General features: G+C 38.5%; 2 protein-coding genes across 5 annotated transcripts in view; both read left to right on the top strand.

The window, feature by feature from the left end:
* The window catches only part of ARNT (aryl hydrocarbon receptor nuclear translocator), a 114,966-nt gene extending 103,812 nt beyond the window's left edge, over window positions 1-11,154 (top strand). For 2 of the 4 annotated variants that reach the window (XM_037003215.2, XM_037003213.2), the window contains 10 exons: window positions 426-500; window positions 2,641-2,792; window positions 4,939-5,049; window positions 5,200-5,269; window positions 5,424-5,547; window positions 5,735-5,837; window positions 6,216-6,363; window positions 7,623-7,785; window positions 8,212-8,378; window positions 9,124-11,154. In XM_037003215.2, the coding sequence (XP_036859110.1) occupies window positions 426-500; window positions 2,641-2,792; window positions 4,939-5,049; window positions 5,200-5,269; window positions 5,424-5,547; window positions 5,735-5,837; window positions 6,216-6,363; window positions 7,623-7,785; window positions 8,212-8,378; window positions 9,124-9,213 (1,203 nt within the window). In that variant the 3' untranslated portion in view covers window positions 9,214-11,154. The remainder of the gene's footprint in view (window positions 1-425; window positions 501-2,640; window positions 2,793-4,938; window positions 5,050-5,199; window positions 5,270-5,423; window positions 5,548-5,734; window positions 5,838-6,215; window positions 6,364-7,622; window positions 7,786-8,211; window positions 8,379-9,123) is intronic. The other 2 variants (XM_037003216.2, XM_037003214.2) reach the window with 1 other exon arrangement.
* Window positions 11,155-11,346: 192 nt separating this feature from the next.
* On the top strand, window positions 11,347-22,905 carry CTSK (cathepsin K). The gene is made up of 8 exons (XM_017678170.3): window positions 11,347-12,608; window positions 14,089-14,209; window positions 14,684-14,806; window positions 14,892-15,047; window positions 16,129-16,347; window positions 19,633-19,798; window positions 20,073-20,178; window positions 22,155-22,905. The coding sequence occupies exons 2-8, from the start codon at window positions 14,090-14,092 to the stop codon at window positions 22,252-22,254; spliced, it is 990 nt and encodes a 329-aa protein (XP_017533659.1). The 5' UTR covers window positions 11,347-12,608; window position 14,089; the 3' UTR covers window positions 22,255-22,905.
* The last annotated feature ends 373 nt before the right edge of the window (window positions 22,906-23,278 follow it).

Raw genomic sequence — 23,278 nt, 5'->3', positions numbered from 1 at the left:
GTAGATGAGTGGTTGGCTAGGGGTTTGGGAGAAGGGATTGACGATACATGGGCACAAGTGAACTTTTGGGAGGCATGGTCATGCACTAAAACTGGATTGTGGTAATGATTGCACACCTGCATTTACAGCAGATCATCAAATTGTACACTTACAATGAGTGAATTATGTATATAAATTATACCTAAAATCTGTAAAAAAAAATGCAGTTAAAACAAATATACAGTTCTGAAAATGAAAAATGTTCTAGAGGCCAGTCGCTCAGTGGATTCCATCTTCCTTTGTTTCTGTCTCTTTTTTTTGCCCTTCCACAACTTATCTGTAAACATAGGATAAAGACAGGAGAAATAAAATCCAAGTTCCCTGGCTGATGGGCTGGAAAAGGTAGATGATCATAAAAATGTCCATCGTTTCTTTTTCCCTTTTAGGAACTCTTAGGAAAAAATATTGTAGAATTCTGTCATCCTGAAGACCAGCAGCTTCTAAGAGACAGCTTCCAACAGGTAACTTTTTTTCCTGGCTTTGGTCTGAATAATATTAGCTAAAAACTGTTATCACATTCATCCCACAAATATTTATTGACCACTGATTGAGTGCTGTGGCAGGCACTATTATTTTATGTTCTTTAGTAGTTGTTATATACTTTTAAGGAACAGAGAACCACCAACATTTTGTAACTATGCATACTGTCCAAGGTATTTTTGTTTGGCTTTGGCTACTTTCGGTCTTGTATCCAATTCAGTGTATCAAAAAGGGCTGTCTTAAAAGTGTTTAAAGTATTTTAGGCTTCAATGCACTGTGGATAATAGTAGAAAATTTCATTAAATAGTTCTTTTATAGATAAGTGAGAACAGACTCTTAATTGTAAGCTGACTCTTAATTATAATTTTCAGGCTCTAGATCTTGAAAATATCTGGTGAGTTTAGTATCAGGACAGATTTGGCATCAGGTAGCAGTTCTTACTTTATATTAGACTAGGGAATTTTCCTTGTTAAGCCTCAGTAATGTCCTTACTAATACAATGGGTATAATAATAGTACTAAAATTCAGAAGGCTGGTGGAAAGATTAAATAATTTATTTAAAGCACTTAACCCAACTTCTGGAGGTAAGCGAACAATGGCAGTGAAAAATCTTCTGAATCATCAACATCACCAGTTCTATCCACTTGGCTACAGTTCACAGAAGGATCACTTTTCATATATGGATAGTTTAGAAAAAGTATTCTGACTTCTGTTGAAACCATTCAAAGCTAAGGACATGGACCTTAAGCAGTGTGAGAATATACTGTACAGTATATTTTAAATCCATGAAATTCATAATTCTGATGCTCTTGGCCACAGTATCACTTCATCATTCTGGAAAATGTTTATTCTAAAATACCTTTAATGACTCATTACAGATGCTCTGTAATCTCAAAGTTACTATTTCTGACACAAGTTGCTGCTTTGATTTTAGAGTGTGTAAAGGTGCTTTATTAATGTGGTTTATAGCCATTGCCTTAGTTGATTTCCAGATTTTGATATTTAAATATAGCTGGATTTATATTTCTTTTTGCTTTTCAGTACTTGCATTTAGTTGCTGTTTCCACTGAAGCTTGCATTCCTTTTTTTTCTTTTTTCCCATTTTGGTTACTGCAGTGTTTCACACTTGATTTGTAAAAGTTATATGTATATACATTTAAAATGTGCTGTTTTATTATTACTAAGTAAAGTATGCCCCATTTTCTGTTAGAATTATTTCTCTGGCAGACTGTGATGTCGGCAGTAATTTCCACACTCTTACCAGCTTTACAAATGTTACCATTTTATCCTAAAAAAGTATTTGAAATGTTGGTATTTTGAAGTACTGGATTTATACTTCATTGGAATAGATATGTACAACAATAAGCAGGTTTTCTATTCCAGTATTTAATTGTATACAAATGTAATTATGTTCATTGTGTATATACTACACAGTACCTCTAAGTACTAAAAGCTACTTACTATTGTGCAAATGCAAATATTCCTATCTCATTTCCTTATCATGTTAAATAAATGTTCTTTAGAAAAAAACACATAGCCTAGTGCTTGACATGTAATAATTACAAAATAAGTGTTAAGCTGTTAATGTTGTTATTGTTAGGAGGGAGAGTCAAAAGATTATTTTCTATTCCATCAAACTAGAAACTAAAATAATTAAAAATTACTTTATTTTTAAAAACAAAAGCAAAACAAGAATAAAGACAACTTAGTTTTATTTATAAAAACGTCCATGGATGCTGTGAAAATAGAAATTCTCAGGTTTGGGGGAAACAGCTAGGGTTGAGGAGCAATGTGTAATCTACATTCAGTGTCTTCAAACTTACAGATTTTTAGGGTAGACTTGTAGATATGGTCTTTTCTCTTCAGGAAATAGTTGTTACTCCTGTTAACTGCTAGAGTGTTTTGATAGCTTGGGACTCTGGGAAGAAACATGATAAATATGCCTCCTTGTTGCAAAGTCACTTAATTTTTACTCATGTTGTTGTTAGTAACATCGAAAGAGACTGGTACTTCAGAGACAGTGACACAAGAATCTTAGGGTTGTAGAAATGGGAAACTAAAAAAATTTCTTTTTTTAAAACCTTTTTGTGGGTTTCACTGATAGCATGTAAACTTTTTCAGGTGGTGAAATTAAAAGGCCAGGTGCTGTCTGTCATGTTCCGATTCCGGTCTAAGAACAGAGAATGGCTCTGGATGAGAACCAGCTCCTTTACTTTCCAGAACCCTTACTCAGATGAAATTGAGTACATCATCTGTACCAACACCAATGTGAAGTATGTACCATAAAGGCCTTTTCCATGTTGGGACTTTTAATGAGCCAAGTTTGCTTAGCCTTACTGAGCTACCTCCTCTTCTACTTTTCTAGTCATGAACACCATTAGTTTGAAGCTCCTCATCTTCCAACTTCTTACAGAATTTGGGATAGTTCATCCAGGCAGAATAAGATTTTAAGAAACAATAAGAGACTAGATTCTGAGATCTGTATTTCAATTTTATGTTACAGTCCTTTCTACATAGTATTTTTTACCAATTTATTATTCTGGTCTGGCAGGATTTGCCTCTAGAGTAGGTGTCTGCAAAACCCTCTTTGTAAAAGGCCAGCTAGTAAATAGCTTAGTGGGGCTCAGACCTCTAAAACAGTCTCTATTGTAACTACTCAGCATTGCTGTTACAGCACAGAAAGAGTCCTAGACAAATGTATGAACAATGATGGCTATGCTCCTGTAAACTTTCATTTACAAAAACAGGCAATGGACTGGATTTGGCCCATGGACCAGCTTTAGAGCATAGCTATAACCAGTTATTTAGGAGGTTCTGTTCCTCTCTATTTCTTGATTCCTTTCTGTTTGAGTTTTCTTTCTAAGTTTTGTAAAAAAAAACAACAAAAAAAACAGTTTTATCAAGATAGATTTCACATACCATACAGTTCATCCATTTAAGGTGTACAATTTTTTTTTAGTATTATGAAACTATTACTACCATCAAAGTTCAGTACATCCTCATCCCCCCTAAAATAAACCTGTAGTCATTAACAGTCATTTCCTCCCTCCTCCACTCCATATATGTAACAAGTAATCTACTTGCTGTCTCTGTAAGTTTCCATATTCTAAACATTTCATATAAAGAAAATCATATAATATGTGATTCCTGTGTGACTGGCCTCTTTCACTTAATATAATGTTTTAAGGGTCACAAATATTATAGCTTTTATTTGTAGTTCATTTCTTTCTACTGCTGAATATCTTCCTTTGTATTTTATTTATCCATTTAATTGCTAGACATTGGGTTGTTTCCACATTATGGGAATGAAAGAATACTGCTATGACCATTTGTAAATTAGTCTTACCCATTTAGTTTAATGGATGTAATTTTATTCTTTTTGGTATATAACTTGGAGTAGAACTGTTTGTTGAGTCGCATGGTAACTCTGTGGGTTTTTCTTTTTTGAGCAACTGCCAAATTGTTTTTCAAAGCTGCTGTGCCATTTAACCGTTCCATCAGCATTGTATAAAGGTTCTAGTTTCTCCACATTCTTGCTCCTTTTTATTATATGCATTCTGGTGTGTCAATTGTCAGGGCACTTCTTTTCCATTTAATCTGTGTAGAATTGCCCGTAGATCTAGTTCTTGAAGATACAATTATAAATAATTAGAAAATGTGAATGATACCTGTTGACAACATTGTATCTGTATCCTCCAATTTTTAGGGCCTATAAACTTTAATTATTTGCTAATTAAATTAGCAAAGTATAACAGTAGATTGAGTTAGAAATTTTTGTCACCTTAGGATTCAGGTATAATGTCATGGTAATTTTGTTGTTTTGCTTTTGCTTCTTCATATTACAAAACAACCATTGTTTTGTGTTTTCATTTTGTTTAAATTGTGAAATTTTAAAGCCCTGTTAAGAACCTGTTTCTGGAGGTAATAGCTTTTCCCATTTTTACATATAATTTTTCCCACTAATTTTAATTAATTCTTAACATTTTATTTTTTAGTAAATATTCTTTGTAGAAAATTTGGGAAGCATTGAAAACTATAAAAATAAGAAAAATAATTCTTACTATCCAGAAATAGTCTTTATTAATTTTTGTATGTACTTTCAATGTTTTTTACTTATGCTTTTTTTTATATCCAATATATGGATTTAAACGCATATCATGCACATATGAACTAGGTATTGAGTACCTAAAGGACTTAGAACCCAAACAGGATGAACCCATGGGCCACAGGACGTTTCTGCTTGTACCATGTTTCCCATAGTGTGAATTATGTGCTGCATCTGAAGTCATAGACTACCTGAATATTGGTTTAAAAGGGAATTCATTAATGATTGACCCACCTACAGGTAAATCTGTAATGCTTTATGTACAGAGTCTGATCTTTTTTATTTTCTCTGTTCTGTACTCTCCATTTTCCCAGGAACTCCAGCCAGGAACCACGGCCTGCTCTGCCCAGCACACTTCAGAGGCCACAGCTGGGTCCCACGGCTAACTTAACCCTGGAGATGGGGTCAGGACAGCTGGTGTCCCGGTGAGAAGTGGTGGAAAGACTGAGCAGAGACTAACCTGAGGGGATGGCTACTGCAGTCCCATTTCTTGGTTTCTTTGTTTAAGCCCTTCACCAGATCCTTTAAAAAATCTTTTTTTCCTATTTCTCTTCCAACTGGCCTTTAACCTACAGGCAGCAGCAGCAAACGGAACTGGACGTGGCATCGGGACAAGATGGACTGGCTGGTTACGGTCATTCCCAGGTCAGTGTGTTGTCATCTTTGAGGAGAACTGTGAGCATTTCCTTAAGAAATGTCCTCAGTGCCAGTTAGAATATGTGCTTTTCTATATATGATGTTAGAGTTTGAATTGTCATGTTAAACCTTCCATGGTTATTTTTATCACTGTATTCCACAGGTTTCCATTCAGCCTGTGACAACCACAGGGCCAGAACACAGCAAGCCTCTCGAGAAGTCAGATGGTCTGTTTGCCCAGGATAGAGATCCAAGATTTTCAGAAATCTACTCTAGCATCAATGCGGGTATGCTACTTCCTTATTCTTTTAAATTCTCATTTAGATCACTTACTGATGTCCTGCTGCTGCCCAATCAGTAGTCTTCCAGCGTATTTCCACTTAATCATAATACCTCACGAGTAAATAGGAACTTGCTGGAGTAATATACTGCAGCCCCTTGACTGGCCCTCCCCCCACTCCTTTTGGTCCACAGATCAGAGTAAAGGCATCTCTTCCAGCACTGTCCCTGCCACCCAACAGCTATTCTCCCAGGGCAACACATTCCCTCCTACCCCCCGGCCGGCAGAGAATTTCAGGTGAGCCCCATATGTGTGTGCTGCTTTACAGGGCAACTGAGCAATTCACTTACTGAATCCAAGTTATATTCTTCCCTAGCTTTCTCTAGTTATTTCAGACAGTGCACTTGCAGGGTTTAGGATTAGACAAGCTGCTTTTCTTCCTCCTATTTCCTTGCATCTGTCCAATTGCCATGTTAGAGGTTCCATCTCTGTGTGTCCTGATCAGTGTGTGACTGTCAGTCTTCCTCAGCTTTTCCAAATTCTGTTACCAAGTTTTCCTTAACCCCAGGGAAGTCAAGGGGATCTACGGGATGGCACAGGATTGCCCTGTGATTCCTAGATTCTGTGATAAACTCATCCTTTTAATACTTTACTGCATTGTTTGTTCACTCCTAGAAATAGTGGTCTGGCCCCTCCTGTAACCGTCATCCAGCCATCAGCTTCTGCAGGGCAGATGTTGGCCCAGATTTCCCGCCACTCCAACCCCACCCAGGGAGCAGCCCCAACGTGGACCCCTAGTACCCGCCCAGGTTTCTCTGCCCAGGTAAAGCTTCTCATCTGTCTGCCCCTATGTACTGTTTTCTCTTTGGTTAGTTGGACTTTTTACCACATGTAAAGTTATTGTCGTCTGTCCTAGATACCTTCTCCTTAGCCCCCCATTTCCTACCTTCCAATTTTTACCTTTTTTTAGGAGCAGCTAATTAAAAACCATATCTAACCCAAAAATCTCAGCATCTCTCTGGTTTCACATACTCACTTTAAATCAGAATTGTTCACACAAAACATCTTAAACAGGTTTGAGTTTCAGATTTGTTTTGGAATAAATTCTAATTTTCCACTTTGGTTAGGGTTACAAAATACAGGAACAAAGGAGAAAATTAATTACTAATTTACACAGTGCTGCAGTGCTGTCTATTTACAAAAAAAAAGTGTTGAAAAATCTTTATATAATATATATGTAATATATGTTCAGCCTAAAGCTAATTTTCTTTCATATATTAATATATACTCATATTGCATAAGTAATATTTTAAATAAAAAGGCCAGAACCAAAAGCAGGCTTCAGAATTGTTATAAGCAGTATGACCTCAGTTTCATAAAAAATGCATAGGAAAATAAAAACTGGAAGAAATTATCCAAAAATGTTAACAATGGGTCTTTAGTTGTAGATTTATAAATTATTATTTTCTTTCTATTTTTCCTTAGTGTCCAGCTGTTTCACAGTGTATATGCTTTGCTATTGTGGTGAGAAAAATGTTTAGTTACCAAAAAAACCCTTGACTAAACATCAGTAGGAAGAACAAATGAACGTAGTATAGACTGAATAATAAAATGATGTAGTGTTTTTCTCTATATATCATTAATGCCTCTGGTTTTATATAACTTTATAGTTTATAAATACTTTCATTTAAATTATTTTCATTTAATTCTCATGACTCTAAATATAGACTTATTAATTCCATAGTTCTTTGTTTTTTGCACTTTATCACAACTGCCTAAAAGTAGTGTCAAGACAGATAGTAACTGCACTGGTCAGGGTGAGGATTTAATAGTGTGAAAAATGATTGAATCACTGTGTTGTATACTTGAAACCAGTATAATATTGTATATCAGCTATACTCAATAACAAAATGAAAGTAGTATCAAGAGAGATTGGGAGTTAATTGAAAGAAATACACACTAGGAAATAAGTGATGAGCTTGGCTCAGAAGAATCCAGCGATTGACAGAGGGTTGACTCTCATAGGAATGATATGTGTAGTAATGTTAATATTAATTGTTGTTCTCTGTCCCTTTCTCTAAGCAGGTGGCTATCCAGGCTACAGCCAAGACTCGATCTTCCCAATTTGGTGTGGGCAACTTTCAGACTCCGTCCTCCTTCAGTCCCATGTCCCTCCCTGGTGCTCCCACTGCTTCACCTGGTGCTGCTGCCTATCCTTCTCTCACCAATCGTGGATCCAACTTCGGTGAGTTCAGACCAGAAGGAGGGTGACAGGAAAATCGTACCACTAAAAAGAGAGGATTTGGTACTTAAAATGGTTTGCTTGTGTACTGGGTACCTCGACCTAATTTTGGAGGGATAATGCAAGGTGACAGTCCATTTGGAATTTAAAACTCACATGAAAAAGACTAGCACATATAGCAAAATACATGTAAGGTATTATAAACTTAGTAATATTCCAATTTAATCTAAATGAGCAAAGGTCTCTTTGGAAAGGCTACCTAGAGAAGAAAACTTAATTTCGGGCTGGGTTTTGAAACAGTAGAGGCGTTGATCGACAGAGAGATGTGCACAAGGCATCTAGGTAAAATTAATGGCTTGCATGTAGTTAATGGCTCTCCAATGGAGTTAGTAAATGGAAGTTGTTTATTTTTCCTTGCTGTATTTCTAGCTTCTGAGACTGGGCAGACTACAGGACAATTCCAGACACGGACAGCAGAGGGTGTAGGTGTCTGGCCACAGTGGCAGGGCCAGCAGCCTCATCATCATTCAAGTTCTGATGAGCAACACGCTCAACAGCCATCAGCACAGCAACCTGGCCAGCCTGAAGTCTTTCAGGTGAGAGAACAAAAAGGCTTCAGAGGTGTAGAATCTGGGAGAGGGAGGGACAGGGAGGAGAGACAGAAGGAAGTATGCATGGATTGAGGTGTTGGGCAGTATGTGGGAGAAGACAGAGTGGGGACATTTCAGGATAAGTGTCATTAATTGGAAAGATTGTGAACTTAGGTGATGGATAGCCTTTAACCAGACCATAGTTAATGATGTGAAGCACCATGTGAAGATGTCAAAGGAGGTCATTTTAGTCCATTCAAAGAGAACCACATCCCCACTTCACTGTAGCTTGGGTATAAACACACTGATTATAACTATTAAGGTATTAAAGCTATTCACGTAAGTCCTGAGGGGACTGTAAGAACACATGGAGAAATCTTAGGATACAGGAAGAGCTACTTTACACACAGGTTGAAAAAAGGCAAAACAGGTTTTGGTGGAAAACAAACAGGATGAGATACTCCATATATGTTACATGAAGTATGGCAAGCAATTTTTCTACCTTTGAAAATATTGAAAAACAGAAAATAGGAAAATGTGAAACTACAGAAGGAAGACAAAGGACTAGGAAAAAAAGTTGTCATCTGAAGGAGTAGAGAGTTGCTGGAAGTAAAGGAAGTTGAGAGCTCAGCACAGCAGAAAGTCTTTGGGGCCAGGCTAGAGGTGATGGTTCAGGGCATTGTTGGGAAGGAGCTTGATAAATAAAAGGGATCAAGGTATGTGACCCACACTTACTATTTTTCTTTTTTAGGAGATGCTGTCTATGCTAGGAGACCAGAGCAACAGCTACAACAATGAAGAATTTCCTGATCTAACTATGTTTTCCTCCTTTTCAGAATAGAACAGTTGGGGTGAGGATGAGGGGTGGGGGGAGAAAACAAATCACCATTTGTTTTAAAAAAGCAAATCTTTCTGTAAACAGAATAAAAGTTCCTCTCCCTTCCCTTCCCTCACCCCTAATGTGTACCCCTTTTTCCCTCTTGGCCTTTCCCTTGCCCTCCTGCCTCTGAGAAAGCATTTATTGAAGAAATGGAGTGAATCTGGAAGGCTTTGGGGAGCCTTTGAGAACAGAGGCTGGATAAAGTTAAAAATGCCTTTCCTTATGTCACCTGACCAGAAACCTGTGCGGAGATGATTTGTGCCAGGGTCAAGGGGCAGGTTAGAGAACCTGGTATCCACCCTTTGCTTTGGATATCGTGGCTTGTTTTTGCAAAGAAATTCTAAATAGGGTTGGGGAAAGGAGAAATGTCCTCATATTTGAGGACCATGAAACACGGTGGGTATATATGGGGCTTTAGGAAATGAGCACAGGCTCTTTCTGCTGCCTGTGAGCAAGCAATTCCTCTTGAAAGAAACATGAGTGAAGTACAGTGAGAGAGAGAGAGAGAGTGTGTGTGTGTGTGTGTGTGTGTGTGTGCGCGCGCGCGTGCATATGTGTTTCTGTGCTTATTTCTTTCTCCCTATCAGGGAGTTATGCAAAATTTGTCCCAGATTTTATCTTTGTCTTTTTCTGTGTTTTTCACAGAGTCCTAAGGAGTTAAATCTTCCAGGTATTTTCCACTTAGTATTGCAGCCAAAGGGTATTCAAATAAATGTCTTTGCTGCACTTACATCTGTGCCCAGCCAATAAGCAGCTATAAGCAAATATATAAAGTCTTCTATTGATATGATGTCTCATCAAACATACTCGGTGATAAAGCTGGGTCATTACTGCTGTTGGTGCTCTCACCTTATATGGAATATCTGCAAACATTGAAGATGTTCAGGTGGCTAGCAAGATAAACACTTGTAAAAAACCCATGCTGGCCATAAGGATAATGCTGCATTTTTCTGTCAGAAACACATCTGATGTGTGTTTTCTAGAGGTTATTTCTGCATGGAAACTCAACTTCTTGGATTAGCAGTCCCAGTGAAAATCTCACTGCTGGAATTTAAACCAAATACCAAGCCTTCTTGCAAAGTAGCCTCTTTCATCCATTCTCAAAGTACGGTTGGAACTGGGTCTGTCTTCTGGGCCCGTTGTTCTTTTCTCTTTGCTCCCTCTCCAATCTTGAGATTGGAATTTGCTTTAGAGGACAGGTGTAATAAATTCATGTGATAGATGGGGCGTGGACTCCCATCCAACAGGGTCACATAATTGTTAACTATAGCCATGTAAATGTGGATACAGGTTACTATTTTCACTCTTTTCCATCCTCAGGTAACAGTCATGTGTATCAGCTTTTTTCTTTTTTGTAATTGGCTCAGGCCAGTATCTTAAGTGCAAGAAGGAATTAATAAGGAGAAAACATACTAAATGTAGCCATAGGAGACAGGAGCACAAATGGCCTTGGAGAGGTTGACAGAATGCCATTATTGGATTTCCTTCGTTTTTGTCTCCAGTTTGATATGTGGTAGTGAAGTGGGAGACAGTTTATTTTTTTATTCTATGTGCACACATACAGTATACATATATATATTTATATCACAATTTAAGAAACCAAAAAGTTGAGTTTCTAATGGAATCTTTGTTTTTTAATAATCAGCTGTTTTTAAATGTGATCAGGACTATAATATTGTATAGTTATTGTAGGGCTTTTGGGGGAGGGGAGGGAGAAGATGCTCTGGGGATTTTGTTTCTGCTTTTCTTTCAGGGTTTTATTTTGGATTGTTTTGTTTTTTTCTTGGCCATTTCTGTACTGCTGGCATCTGTGTTGAGCCTTACAGTGGCAAAAATATGGTATGTAGCAAAGATTGTAAAACAAAATATTTCTTCTTTTTGTAAACTTTTGTGTGATCTTGATTGTGGCTTTATTATTCCTTTCCAGCTCATTAACGACAAGCACCCACAACTAGTTGAATCCATATCTTGAGCTCCAGATATGTGACATGAAACACAGTGTGTCTGTAATTTCAGGAATCAGAAATCACAGGGCTCTGCTGCCTCTTTGCTCCTTGGTGGCTCTCCTGATCCTGACTCATTCTGAGTAAAATTGGCAGGGACATCTGACCATGGGGTGGGGGCTAGGGGATTGCCCACGACCTCTGGAGACAGAGAGCTGGGACTTGAGACTAGTAGGGCACATCTGGATTCCCTTCCTCGTATGTCCTGTAGTGTGTTAAAAGGAATTAGGGGTGGAGAAATTTAAACTGTTAAAGTCTGGACCTGATTTCTCTCTAGGACCATGTGGTATGTGGCTCATTAGCAAATCGTAAAACACATAGGCATAAACCTGTGTTCTTGAGGGTGGTCTATGTTTATGATCCAGCTAGAAACTGTGTCTGGATCCCATGTATCATCCTTTCTGTTCCGAGGACCCTCTTTGCCTCTTCCTGCACATCTATTTATGGGAGAAAATGGAGTTTGGGGTTGCAGTTTAGGGACTGAACTAGCCTCATGATCAGTCACAAGGCTGGTTTGGGGGAAGCATTTGGAGAACTTCTTATGACTGGACTTACATCAGGAATTTAACAATTGAGACATAATATTCATCAGGCATCCCACCATCTGAAAGTTTTAGTAACAAAAGTCACATGTGAATTTGTCAGTGCTTATGGCGTTGGTTCAAGTGCTGTCATAAATAACTAGAAGTTCTGTTTTTGATTACTTTTAGAATAGGTTTCATCTGGACTTCGGGCATTTCCTTCCTCAGCAAAACCACGTTAGTCTGGGAGAGCTAGTCTCCCACCTTGAAGCAGTGACAACTCTTAGCCAACAAGCTTATAAATTACAAGTTATTTTGGAGCCTATAGCTTCCTTTACATACTTTTTTCCAGCCTTTTGTGTTTATCCCCTCATCCTTGATGTGAGGATCAAATTCAAAAACATGTTTCAGAGTTGGAGAGAGAGGTAATAAGAAAGGGACAGGAAAAGGTCAATCCCCCAATATAATAATACATAGGGATGCGGAAGACCAGGAATGTGTCCTGTTTATCCATCCAAGAGAAGATAAGCCCCAATTTGAGTACTGTGTATTGAAGTCTCTTGTGTCTGCCCTCGAAGTCATGTGAAACTAAATAGCTAGTATTCCACATGCACACACAGAAAACTGCAAATCCTGTGCCTCCATCCCTCCTCCCTCACCCCCCTTCTCTCAGCATTTCTATCTCCGCTTCACTCCCCTATTCAAATTTTCCAGCCAGCAGCTAGAGCAGACTTCCGCAATCCTAGTGGAATAAATCCAGCACGGCTGGTCACCCGCCCGCATTGTCCGCATTCCCTGCTGAAACGAGCCCAGGGACAGATCCCGGCAGCAGGTAACCTTTTCAACTTCCTCGAACTTTTAGCTTACCGTTTCTGCTTTTCTCCATTTTAGGAATATTTGGGATGGTAATGACTTGTGGATCAAAAGGAACTTTGTAAGCTGTGGGATAAAGTGGTGATACTCCCTTCTTAGGTCATTTACTGGCCAAAATAAAAATTGCCTGGAAGTCTTTAGGGTTCCTTCTATGATCTGTATGTATGTGTACATGGGTGTTAGTGAAAGCAAAGGCTAGGGGAAATCTTCACCCACCCCTCAAAGAGCGCCCTATCAAGGGTTTTCTGTTTGGGCCAAAGGTAACAAAAGGGTTAAGTTACTAGCGGCGGTAGGGGGCGGGGGGTTCAGTATTTACTTCTCTTTGAGACATCTCAAAGCTCTTAATACTCCAGTTATTAAATGTCCTGCTGGGCATTTTGACAGTTTTGAAAGATAACACGAAAATGGACTAGAAGTTAAAAAATTATGCAAGTTGTGTGTGCTTGCTACAGACTAAATTTGTTCTTAAAATGGAGGACACAAAATTAACCACTGCAAGAAGTGAACTAAACTGAAGTGAAAAACTGTGACTTTAATGATCATAGGACATTGTTTTTTTGTCTTGTATTCTAACAAACTGGTTCACAGGACAAATGTTTTGTCCTGTGAGGCACTCACAGAGGTTTTTTGTTATGAGAAAAATAAGGGAAAACTCTCCTTCCTATAGCGGCTGGTTGAGATTAGGAGAGTTTCCTGCCTGAGGAGGGAGCAGGAAGAGAAAGGAGAAAGAAATGAGTGAGACGTGCATAAACATCTCATAGTTAGAGAATAGGAAATACTGTCAACTTTACCCTTGTCCTCTCCTTGTCCTTTCCTATGTGGAAAAATACTAGATTTTAGGCAAAGAAGTGAAGAAGGCCTTGAAGAAACCAGGAAGCTGGACAATCTATGTATTCTCCAACCCTCATCTCACCCTGCACTTAACCTTGTCCAATCTCCTCCAAGTCTGCTAGGGGACATTGGAGAAAGTAGATGCTGAGCCCATCCTGATTGTCCATTTCAATTCCATTTCTGGTTGTTCATGTGTGTGTGTTGGGGGCAGGAGGATTTGAATCTCCCTAGGTCAAAATGCATGGAACCAGATGTGTCGGCACCCCATCCAAACCCAGACCTCTCCTATTATTGTTTTATCATGGGAAATCACCCTCAATTCTTTGTCTACCTTCCCTGTAAAGCCTAGTTTTCCTTTGCTTCATGGTCTGGAGGATGGGATTCTTAGCTTTGGCTCCTAACTCCCCGGAATTGTGTGTGCGTGCATTTTTCTGGTGAAAGGGACTACAGAGAGTTGCAAAGTTTTATTAGCTTCTCAAAGAAGTCCATGACTCCCAAAGGTTAAAGATCACCTGTCTGGGAATATGGTTCCAACTATTTCCTCATCCCAAGCCAGGCTATGAATCCCTGGGCAACTAGAAGTCTCCCCTAATTATCCCCTTTCCCAGGATGTGGGGGCTCAAGGTTCTGCTGCTGCCTATGGTGAGCTTTGCTTTATATCCTGAGGAGATACCAGACGCCCAGTGGGAACTCTGGAAGAAGATACACAGGAAGCAGTACAACAGTAAGGTACCTGGGGACCTGGAAGGGAGCCCTGTGGGAAGGCTGGAACCTGAGGCCTCACTCCAAGCCTCCAGACGCCCGCCCTTCTTCAATCTGAATAATCACTCCAACCAAGCAAACTTGCTCCTGTTCTCTAACTCTTACTACTCAGCTCACCCTCACCACCCCCTCAAGTTCCATTCTTCCTTTTCTTTATAACTGTCAAATTTCTCTTTGGAAAGACTTCTCAGATTAATAGTGTTAATCCATAAACAATTTTCCTATACATCTCTCTAGAACTTTGTATTCTATTATTTGTATTTGTTTACACATTTCTTTTTGCACACTCTTAATCCTGTGATCAGTTCCCCAGCTAGACTGAATTCCCTATGATTATAAATTTCCTCTTTTCTACTAAAAGTTTCATCTTTTCTCCACAGTATTACATGTGTGATTTTGTACACTGGACAATCATGTCAGTACTGACTATGTTTTGTTCAGGTGGATGAAATTTCTCGGCGTTTAACTTGGGAAAAAAACCTGAAGCTTATTTCCATCCATAACCTTGAGGCCTCTCTTGGTGTCCATACGTATGAATTGGCCATGAACCACTTGGGGGACATGGTGAGTTGAGCCTCAGCTTCTGGCCTACCCGCCCTGTTTGCCTTAGTTCCTTGCTTATGCCTGGCCTCTTTCTTCTTTGTCCCAGACCAGTGAAGAGGTGGTTCAGCAGATGACTGGACTCAAAGTACCCCTCTCTCATTCCTGCAATAATGACACCCTGTATATCCCAGACTGGGAAGGCAGAGCCCCAGACTCTATTGATTATCGAAAGAAGGGATATGTTACTCCTGTCAAAAACCAGGTACCTTCCTCCTGCTGGATGTAGCTATGTAAGCTGGTACGACCTCTTTTTTGCTTCTTTGTTCTTAAGGTAGGAGGGTACCGGAAAGAGGGGGCAAGGAATTAAGGTACCTCTCCCCATGCTAAGAGAATATGGCCTATTTTTGTACAGTTAGGTTGTTTCTGGTTTTCTTTTTCTACAAATAGTGTTGTTCTAAGTATACTTGTGCATGTATTTTTGTTATGTAAAATAAATTCTAAAATTGGAATTGCTAGGTCACACAGAATCCTTTCCAGAAAGGTTTTTACAGTTTTACATTCTTACCAGTGTAAAAGTGCCAGTTTTCCCACAACTTTAACAATGCTAATTGTGTCAAACAGATACAATTAATCAGATACAATTGACTTAACATTAACATTCATGTTCAACATTTTTTTCAGAACTGACCAGGTATAGTGCTAGGCAGGAGAGATTCAAGAAGATATAACCTGGGTCCTCGAGAAATCCTCAGTCTTAAAAAAAATTGAGCAGGAAGTAAAGAAAAATCTAGGTAAACAAACACAAATAATAATAGCACTTTTTTTTTCTTGGTATCAATATACAATTACATGAGCAACATTATGGTTACTAGACTCCTCCCATTATCAAGTCCCTACCACATATCCCATTACAGTCACTGTCCATCAGCGTAGTAAGATATACCTAGCACTTTTTGAGAGATTATGTGTCAGAAATGTAGAAATCCTTTACATGAATTTTTGAAATTCTCGTAATCCTAAATATATTATTGTTGTTATTTACATTTTAGAAATGAGGGTACTGAGGCACAGAGAGGGTTAGTAATTTACCGAAGGGCACATATTTAGTACTCTGCTCAGCTTTACCACAGTAACTGGTAACAATAGTAACAATGGGTATCAATAGCAACAATAGCAATAGAACAATGCAACAAATGTTAAATGAAGGGAAATAGGAAGTTCATAGCAAAGGGGATGTGTGTTTGGAATTTATAAAATGTATCCAATTTCATTAGGCAAGCAGAGGGAAGAAACAAAAAATGTGAACATCAGCAGCTGACAAGTGTCTCTGGTGTGTCTCTCAGGGTCAGTGTGGTTCCTGTTGGGCTTTTAGCTCTGTGGGAGCCCTGGAGGGACAGCTCAAGAAGAAAACTGGCAAACTCTTAAATCTGAGTCCCCAAAACCTGGTAGACTGTGTATCGGCAAACGATGGCTGTGGAGGGGGCTACATGACCAATGCCTTCCAATATGTGCAGAAGAACCGGGGCATTGACTCTGAAGACGCCTACCCATATGTGGGACAGGTGAGATTGGCCCACAGAGTTGTATAGCACTATAAGGGTTCTTTGTTCCCCAGCATGATGTTTTGTACTAGAAACAATTCCAGAAATCTTATTTTCTGTTACTCTATCCTGCTTTCTTGATGGGACAAGTACCCATAAAAGGCCAAGAAGACACACAATCTGGGAGAATGTGGGGAATTTAAGCTGCCATAGTTCCTATCTGCCTCTGCCTGGGAGACAAAAGAAGACGGGTTACCCAACAGATCCCATAACCCTCTTCTCAGTTCCTCCATTCCCATCACAAATCCCAAAACCCACTATGCTAATTCCATGAATCATTTGGCTTTATTTTGTGTGATATCAGTGTGGGTTTGGGGAATGGGTAAGCAAATAAGTTAACATGCAAACATACATAACAGAAAACATAAGTTGCTTCATATTTGTTACAATTTTAGAGATCAACTCACTTCCTCCTAGAAAATGCTTATTAAATAGGAAGAAGATCTTACCTAAAAGGAAGATCTGAGGGCTTTTTATATACATGGGGTTGATGGATAATATAAAATGTACCTTTGCAGTAGGAGCCTTTGAAGCATGGATAGGAAGTTTGAAAAATTAAAACGATGGCTACTATGTGTTAAGCCATGTGTGTGGTGCATTTTCTCATTTAATCCTTATAACAGTCCTGGAAGGTAGATCTATCCTCACTTTACAGGTGGGGAAATTGACACTTACGGAGATGAAACAGCATACTCAAAATCACAGCCTTAGTTACATAGCAGAGCCAAGACTTATCTACTTATCAAGATTTGTTTATCTGCTGCAAACATTCCCAAGCATGTCTTTGGTGCACATGTGCAAAAATTTCTTTACTTAAATATAATACCTTGTAACAGAATTGTCTGAGTGTTAGGGTATATGCATCTTCAACTTTACTAGAAAATGTCAAACTGTTTACCAAATATTCCCATCTTCAGTGCATAAGAAATCTCATTGATTTTCATATCTTTATTAGTATGTTTATCTGCCTGCATTTCTTCTTCCAGTGAACTGATTGCTTATATCTTTTGTCCATTTTTAATTAGGTTGTTTTTCTCATTCTTACTGATTTTTAGAAATTAAAAATATATTCAGATTCTAATACTATATGTATTGTAAGTCAGTGCTTGTCTTCACCCTATGATCTTTCAATCCAGAAGTTCTTAATTTTAATGTAATAAAATTAACTTTTTCCTTTGCAGTTTGTGCCTTAAGAAAAAGTTAATAACAATGATTTTATTCATTCATTTTTAGTCCTCTGAAATGATGTCTGCTGCAATAAAATGCTCATTACATATATGACTGAAAAAAATCCTCTTCACTGGATACTGAACAACCTACACTGTAAAAGCACTTCAACATGGCCAAACAAAACAGTATTTTCTAAATGTCATTCCTTTATTGGTCCATGTTACATTTTTTTAGCTATCAGGTATCCAAGGCAGAGAAATCAGAAGTTTTACCTAGAAACGTTTTTCTTTAATTTCTAAACAATTTTTAGAACTGCTGAGTCCCAAGTCCATGTTTGAATTCTGCAGCTCAAACTATAAGGTGCACCACACTTAAGCTACTCTAACAGATAAGCTTTTTAATTCTGAATATATCAGGCCAATTAGTGAGATAACCTGAACATAGCAATGTCTTCTTTTTAAAATTGTCAGCTCTTCTTTTGACAACTTTTTGTTGTCACTTGATGTAAAAAAAATTAAACAAATCCCAACAATATGTTAAAAAAACAGATTTATGTTTATAATTCTTTCTACATTGATTAATTCAGGCAGCCAACTTAAAGGTTTATGTAACTACATTAAAGAAAAATACATACCTTCAGAATTAATAGTTGATCACTCATCCACTGACAGTTTACATTCATTCAGTACTGTATTAGCAAGTTTGTTGAGGGATAGTTTAATAGCTCTGAGACTGAAAAATGAAAGTTATATACTTGCAACCTAATTTGGAATAGAAAGAACATTTGACTTCTGATTTTTTTTCTCCTGGCTCCTTCAAATGAATTCTTCAGCATTTTAGAGCAATGTGAAATTATTTTGGTCTCATAATCAATTAAAATGAAGAATTAGCCATATAAAACACATTCCATTTTTAACATTTTGACATTTGGGCAACTGTTCTCTTGTATCTACCTTACCGTTTTTAAAAGCAGTTAGCATTCAAAACTGAAAGTGCTTTTCTTATGAACATATGAATGGAGGGAGGGAAGTAAAGAAAAATAAAATTTAAAGAAGGAGAGATCTGATCGAGCAGCAGCCAGATTTCTACTCATTCCAGCCACAATGCAGGTTATTCTGACTTAAAAGTATCATGTGCCATCGTTCTGAATCCATTCCCAAGATATCTTATTTGTAGATTTGTATGCTTCTTGGTGCTGGGAGGCATCAAGGACTTGGATCATATGACAGAGAACAAGTAAATCTTGAGAAATTACTAAGACAGGAGACTACTGTAATCTTTGAATAACATGTCAAATGTTGCCATTATTGTTAATACTTAGATAATGTGTTCTTATAGATATAACTTTAGGGTTTTGAAAGGGTAATCTGTTGGGAAATGAGCCGCCTAAGAAATAAACTGCTTTGACGCACACTCCATAATTGCAGCTTGCCAAGGAAGCATGTCGTTAACTGGATATGCAAAACTTAGTGTTGAGAATTCCCAGGCTAGATTGCTAAGTTCTTTATTTGTTTTAGTACTATGTTTATGTGCTTTTACCTCTGTGTCTCAAGAGAGCACAGGGTCCAGCCAAATCTCTTTGCTTCACATTAGCTCCTTTGATAAATGTGCATAAGGCCTGGGGACTTCTAGCTGGGCCTAGTCCTTGGCCTCCTCCCTACATAGCTGTTGGTGCCTCCCTGCACTCTGAGGCTCACACATACTACATGGCCAGAAGATGATTTCTGCTCTAAAAAAAACTAAAGAACAAAAAACGTAGCTTGGAAATATTTCTATTCTGAGTTAAGAAAAATGTTATTTCTTTTTTTTTTAGTTTTACAGCATTTCTTTTCACATTTATGTTGTAAAACCACCTGGATTTTTATGTATGGTGCAGGGTAACCACTTTTCTTATTCTTTTTTATAGTTGTCTAAAATGGTAGGGAGAGAACAGATCCTTTCTAGACATTCTAGTCTGCTGTCCCTTTTAATTTGCTGACATCATTCAAAGCATTGGTAAAGTTTCTCACCAATTCACTGCCTGTTTCATTGTCCTAGTCCTATTCCAATCTTTTTGTTTGTTTGTTTGTTTTTTAGGATGAAAGTTGTATGTATAGCCCAACAGGCAAGGCAGCTAAGTGCAGAGGGTACAGAGAGATCCCGGAGGGGAATGAGAAAGCCCTGAAGAGAGCAGTGGCCCGAGTGGGACCCATCTCTGTAGCCATTGATGCAAGCCTGACCTCCTTCCAGTTTTACAGCAAAGGTAAGGAGCTGTTCCTAAAGAACACAATTAACAGTCTCTTATGATATAGGCAGGGCAGCTTCTCAAAAGGTACTGAGCATTTTCAGTACTTAGTTTCCATATTCAGACTGAGTCTGTCAGAGAAAAACTTACAGCTGCCACAGCTCAAAGCCTCTGTCATAAAACCCTCTTGACTGGGACAGGATTCTACAGAGGGTCGACTAGACTCTCTACAGAGACCCCAAAGGGCAACCCTTAATTGCAGAAAGGTTCACCTTGATCGTTTGTTTCCTAGGTGTGTATTATGATGAAAACTGCAATAGTGATAATCTGAACCATGCGGTTTTGGCCGTGGGATATGGGATCCAGAAGGGGAACAAGCACTGGATAATTAAAAACAGGTAATGATGGGAACACTAACTTTGTCACCCAGCTACCCTCAACACCCAACCTCAACTCCAGTTTCCCAATCTCTGTCACATCAGGAGAAAGTTTTCTTAGACTTTTCACTTCTCCCTTCCTACTCAGAGGCTATTAATTCTGACATTTAACAGCCAGATAGCAGTATGCAAAGTTTGTGTTGGGTGGCTGCTCCACATGCAAGGTGCTTAGTCACATACACAGACCAGTGGGCTGGGATGCTTGCCTTCAGTGATCTCATACCTCCTAGAAAGACAGACCTGACTAACCAGAACTTGAAGTAACACCAAGAACCAGTAGGAGCTTTGAAGTTGTATGTATCTTTTCTTTTTTCTCTTATGTGATCCATTTCTTAGGGAGGTTTGCATTGTTGATCCGTCTAGAAGCAGTACGGAACAGCATAATATCCCCTTGTGCAGCTTTTTGCCTTTCCACATACACTAAGGATAACATGTATAAGAGCTGGACAAAGATTTTAAAGTCTTTGAAGAGAAATGCTTCTCAGAAAGTAGATCTGAGCAACAACAACAAAAAGTATTTCCTTCCTTATTATTGGGAACAAATAAAACTAAGGGTACTGCAGCTCCCATTTCTCTTTAGTCCCTTATGACTTTGGCAGTAAGGGTGTGGGGGGTGCGATTTATGAGAATTATACTTTTCCTTTTCTCATTAGTCAATACCACCTGGCAGTGGCACTGGTTAAGTTTTCTGTCCTTGGTGCCCTCCAAGGAGCAGGAGTCCCAGACTAGAGAGTTCACAGGCCAACTTGTGCTACTTCCTGGATGGCTGGTGAGATAGAATGTGAGCCTGGGAATTGCTTCAAACCTGAAGCAAATTTTTATATCACAGTCCCAACTAAGGGTGAATCTGAGCACCTTTTTAAGAAAGTACTCCTTCTATAGCTTCTATCCTGTGTTCTCCCTTTCTTGACTCCTAGCCCCAATCACTTATCCTCCTTTCTTTTCTTTTTTATTGAAATATAATGGATATACATTATTGATTAGGTACCAAGGGTGGAGGCCAAATCCAAGATACCTGGGAGGAATAAGGGACACACCCAGGCAGGATCAGGGTCACTGGGGACCCCTGGAGAAGTGAACTAGGGGTAGGATACAGATTTTAAGTAAATATACTGGGTAATTAGTAAATTTGCTGGTTGGGGAAAAAGGGCAGAAAACTCATGAAAACAATTTAGAAAGATACATAGACCGACCTTCCTTCTATCACTCTCTGTCTCCCCCTCCCTTTTCTCTTTCCCTGTCTCACCCTGACGCCCAATACCCCAGTCTTCCATTCTCTCCACTTGTCTCCTTAGCAATCTCATCCATTCTCATAGCTTCATTCATCTTGCCTATCATTACTCCCAGACCAAGATGAACAACTTCAGCCTCTCCTGCCTCTTTCTAATGCTCTGGATTCATATTTTCAAGATTTTTCTTCCTAAAACAAATTGGATCATATCACCCTTCCAATCAGAAACCTTCAGTGTTTCCTCCACTGTGATGGGCCAAAGAATGAATCTCTTTAGCCTGGCAGTAAAGATAATTCAACCTAATTTCAGTCAGTCTACCTTCCCAGTCATATCTCCCACTACACTATTCTAGGCACCCTAATTTTCAGCCGCATGATGTTAACATATACCCTGTGCTTTCCTACCTCTAATGCTTATTTCATACTCATCCCATTTCTTCATATCTAAACTCTATCCAGCCTTTGGGCTCAGCTTAAATGCTACCTTTTACAGTAAGCATTTTTTGGTCCCCTTTGTCAGAAGCAATCTGTCCTACCTATGAGACCTATAGCATTATGCCTTCTTTCCATTTCTTGATTTAAAAACTTTAAAGCTAAAACTTGTCTAATTCATTTTTGTATACTATCAGTACCTAGCACAATACTCAGTATTTTAATGAATAAATAAGCTGAGAGTACTAAATATTTTCATTGACTGGTCCTACAGCTGGGGAGAAAACTGGGGAAACAAAGGCTATATCCTCATGGCTCGGAATAAGAACAATGCTTGTGGCATTGCCAACCTCGCCAGCTTCCCCAAGATGTGACATCAGCAAGCCAACTCCATCCTGCTCTTCCATTTCTTCCACGATGGTGTCATCTACTAATGTATTTTGGAGAGGACTTGGTGTGCCTTTCTTGAAACACGTGTAGTGATACAGAGATTGTCCATTCATTTTCCCCATTTGTTTATGCTTCAAGTGACACTCCTACTTTCCTCCTCTCCACCCAAGGCCTTTATTTTTCATTGTGGCTGCAGTAGGAATTTCTTAAGAGGTAGACTAAGAAATGTGACCATAACCTGCCCTGTTTTGTTCTGGGACAGATGCTATGCAAATAATGGTCAGAGGCTGGAGATTTTCACATAAGCTAGATTCTCATTCAAAGGGACTAGTTAGCTTAAACCACTCTAGACCACTAAGTTGACATGACTTTTTAGTCCCCAAGTTCACTCTTATATCCTCAAGATAGAAATTACTGTTTTCCATCCCCATTTCATGAATCAATTCATAAATCTTTGGATAAAAGTTTCCAAGATACAAGAAATGTGTTTTCTTTCTTCTTTGCATTTTTAAAGTAAAGCAGTATTCATCTCTTGTCCATAATTTAATAAATGGCTACCTAGTAAACACTCATTTTGTGCTGGATACTGTGCTAGGTGTTGGAGAGGAAAGGTAAATTAAAGCATATTCCTTATACTTCATGTGTTCTGTTTCTTTGGAAAGACTGTCATATAAACAATTCATCCTAATTCATTTATTTGTTCATTCCTTCAGCCAATATTTATCAAGTTCGTACTTTATACTAAGAACTATACTAAATTTCAGGATAAATGAATATTTATCTTAAATATTTAATTAAATTTTAAAATTATCTGTAGGGGGACCAGATTAAATGATATAACTTGGATCTTAAAAAATATCTCAAGGCTTTTTTAGAGGTTCTACAACCTGAACGTTTACTGTCACCAAAAGAGGAAACTGAAACTCTTTATAATGGTTTCCAAGCAATATTGTTCTAAAAGAACTTGGCTGGCTAATAATAAATTAGCACAGTCAGTTTCACCATTTC

Source organism: Manis javanica, chromosome 4 (genome assembly GCF_040802235.1).
Source record: "Manis javanica isolate MJ-LG chromosome 4, MJ_LKY, whole genome shotgun sequence".
Lineage (NCBI taxonomy): Eukaryota > Metazoa > Chordata > Mammalia > Pholidota > Manidae > Manis > Manis javanica.
Note: the sequence above shows the minus strand (reverse complement) of the source record. Positions and strands in the feature narration are given on the sequence as shown.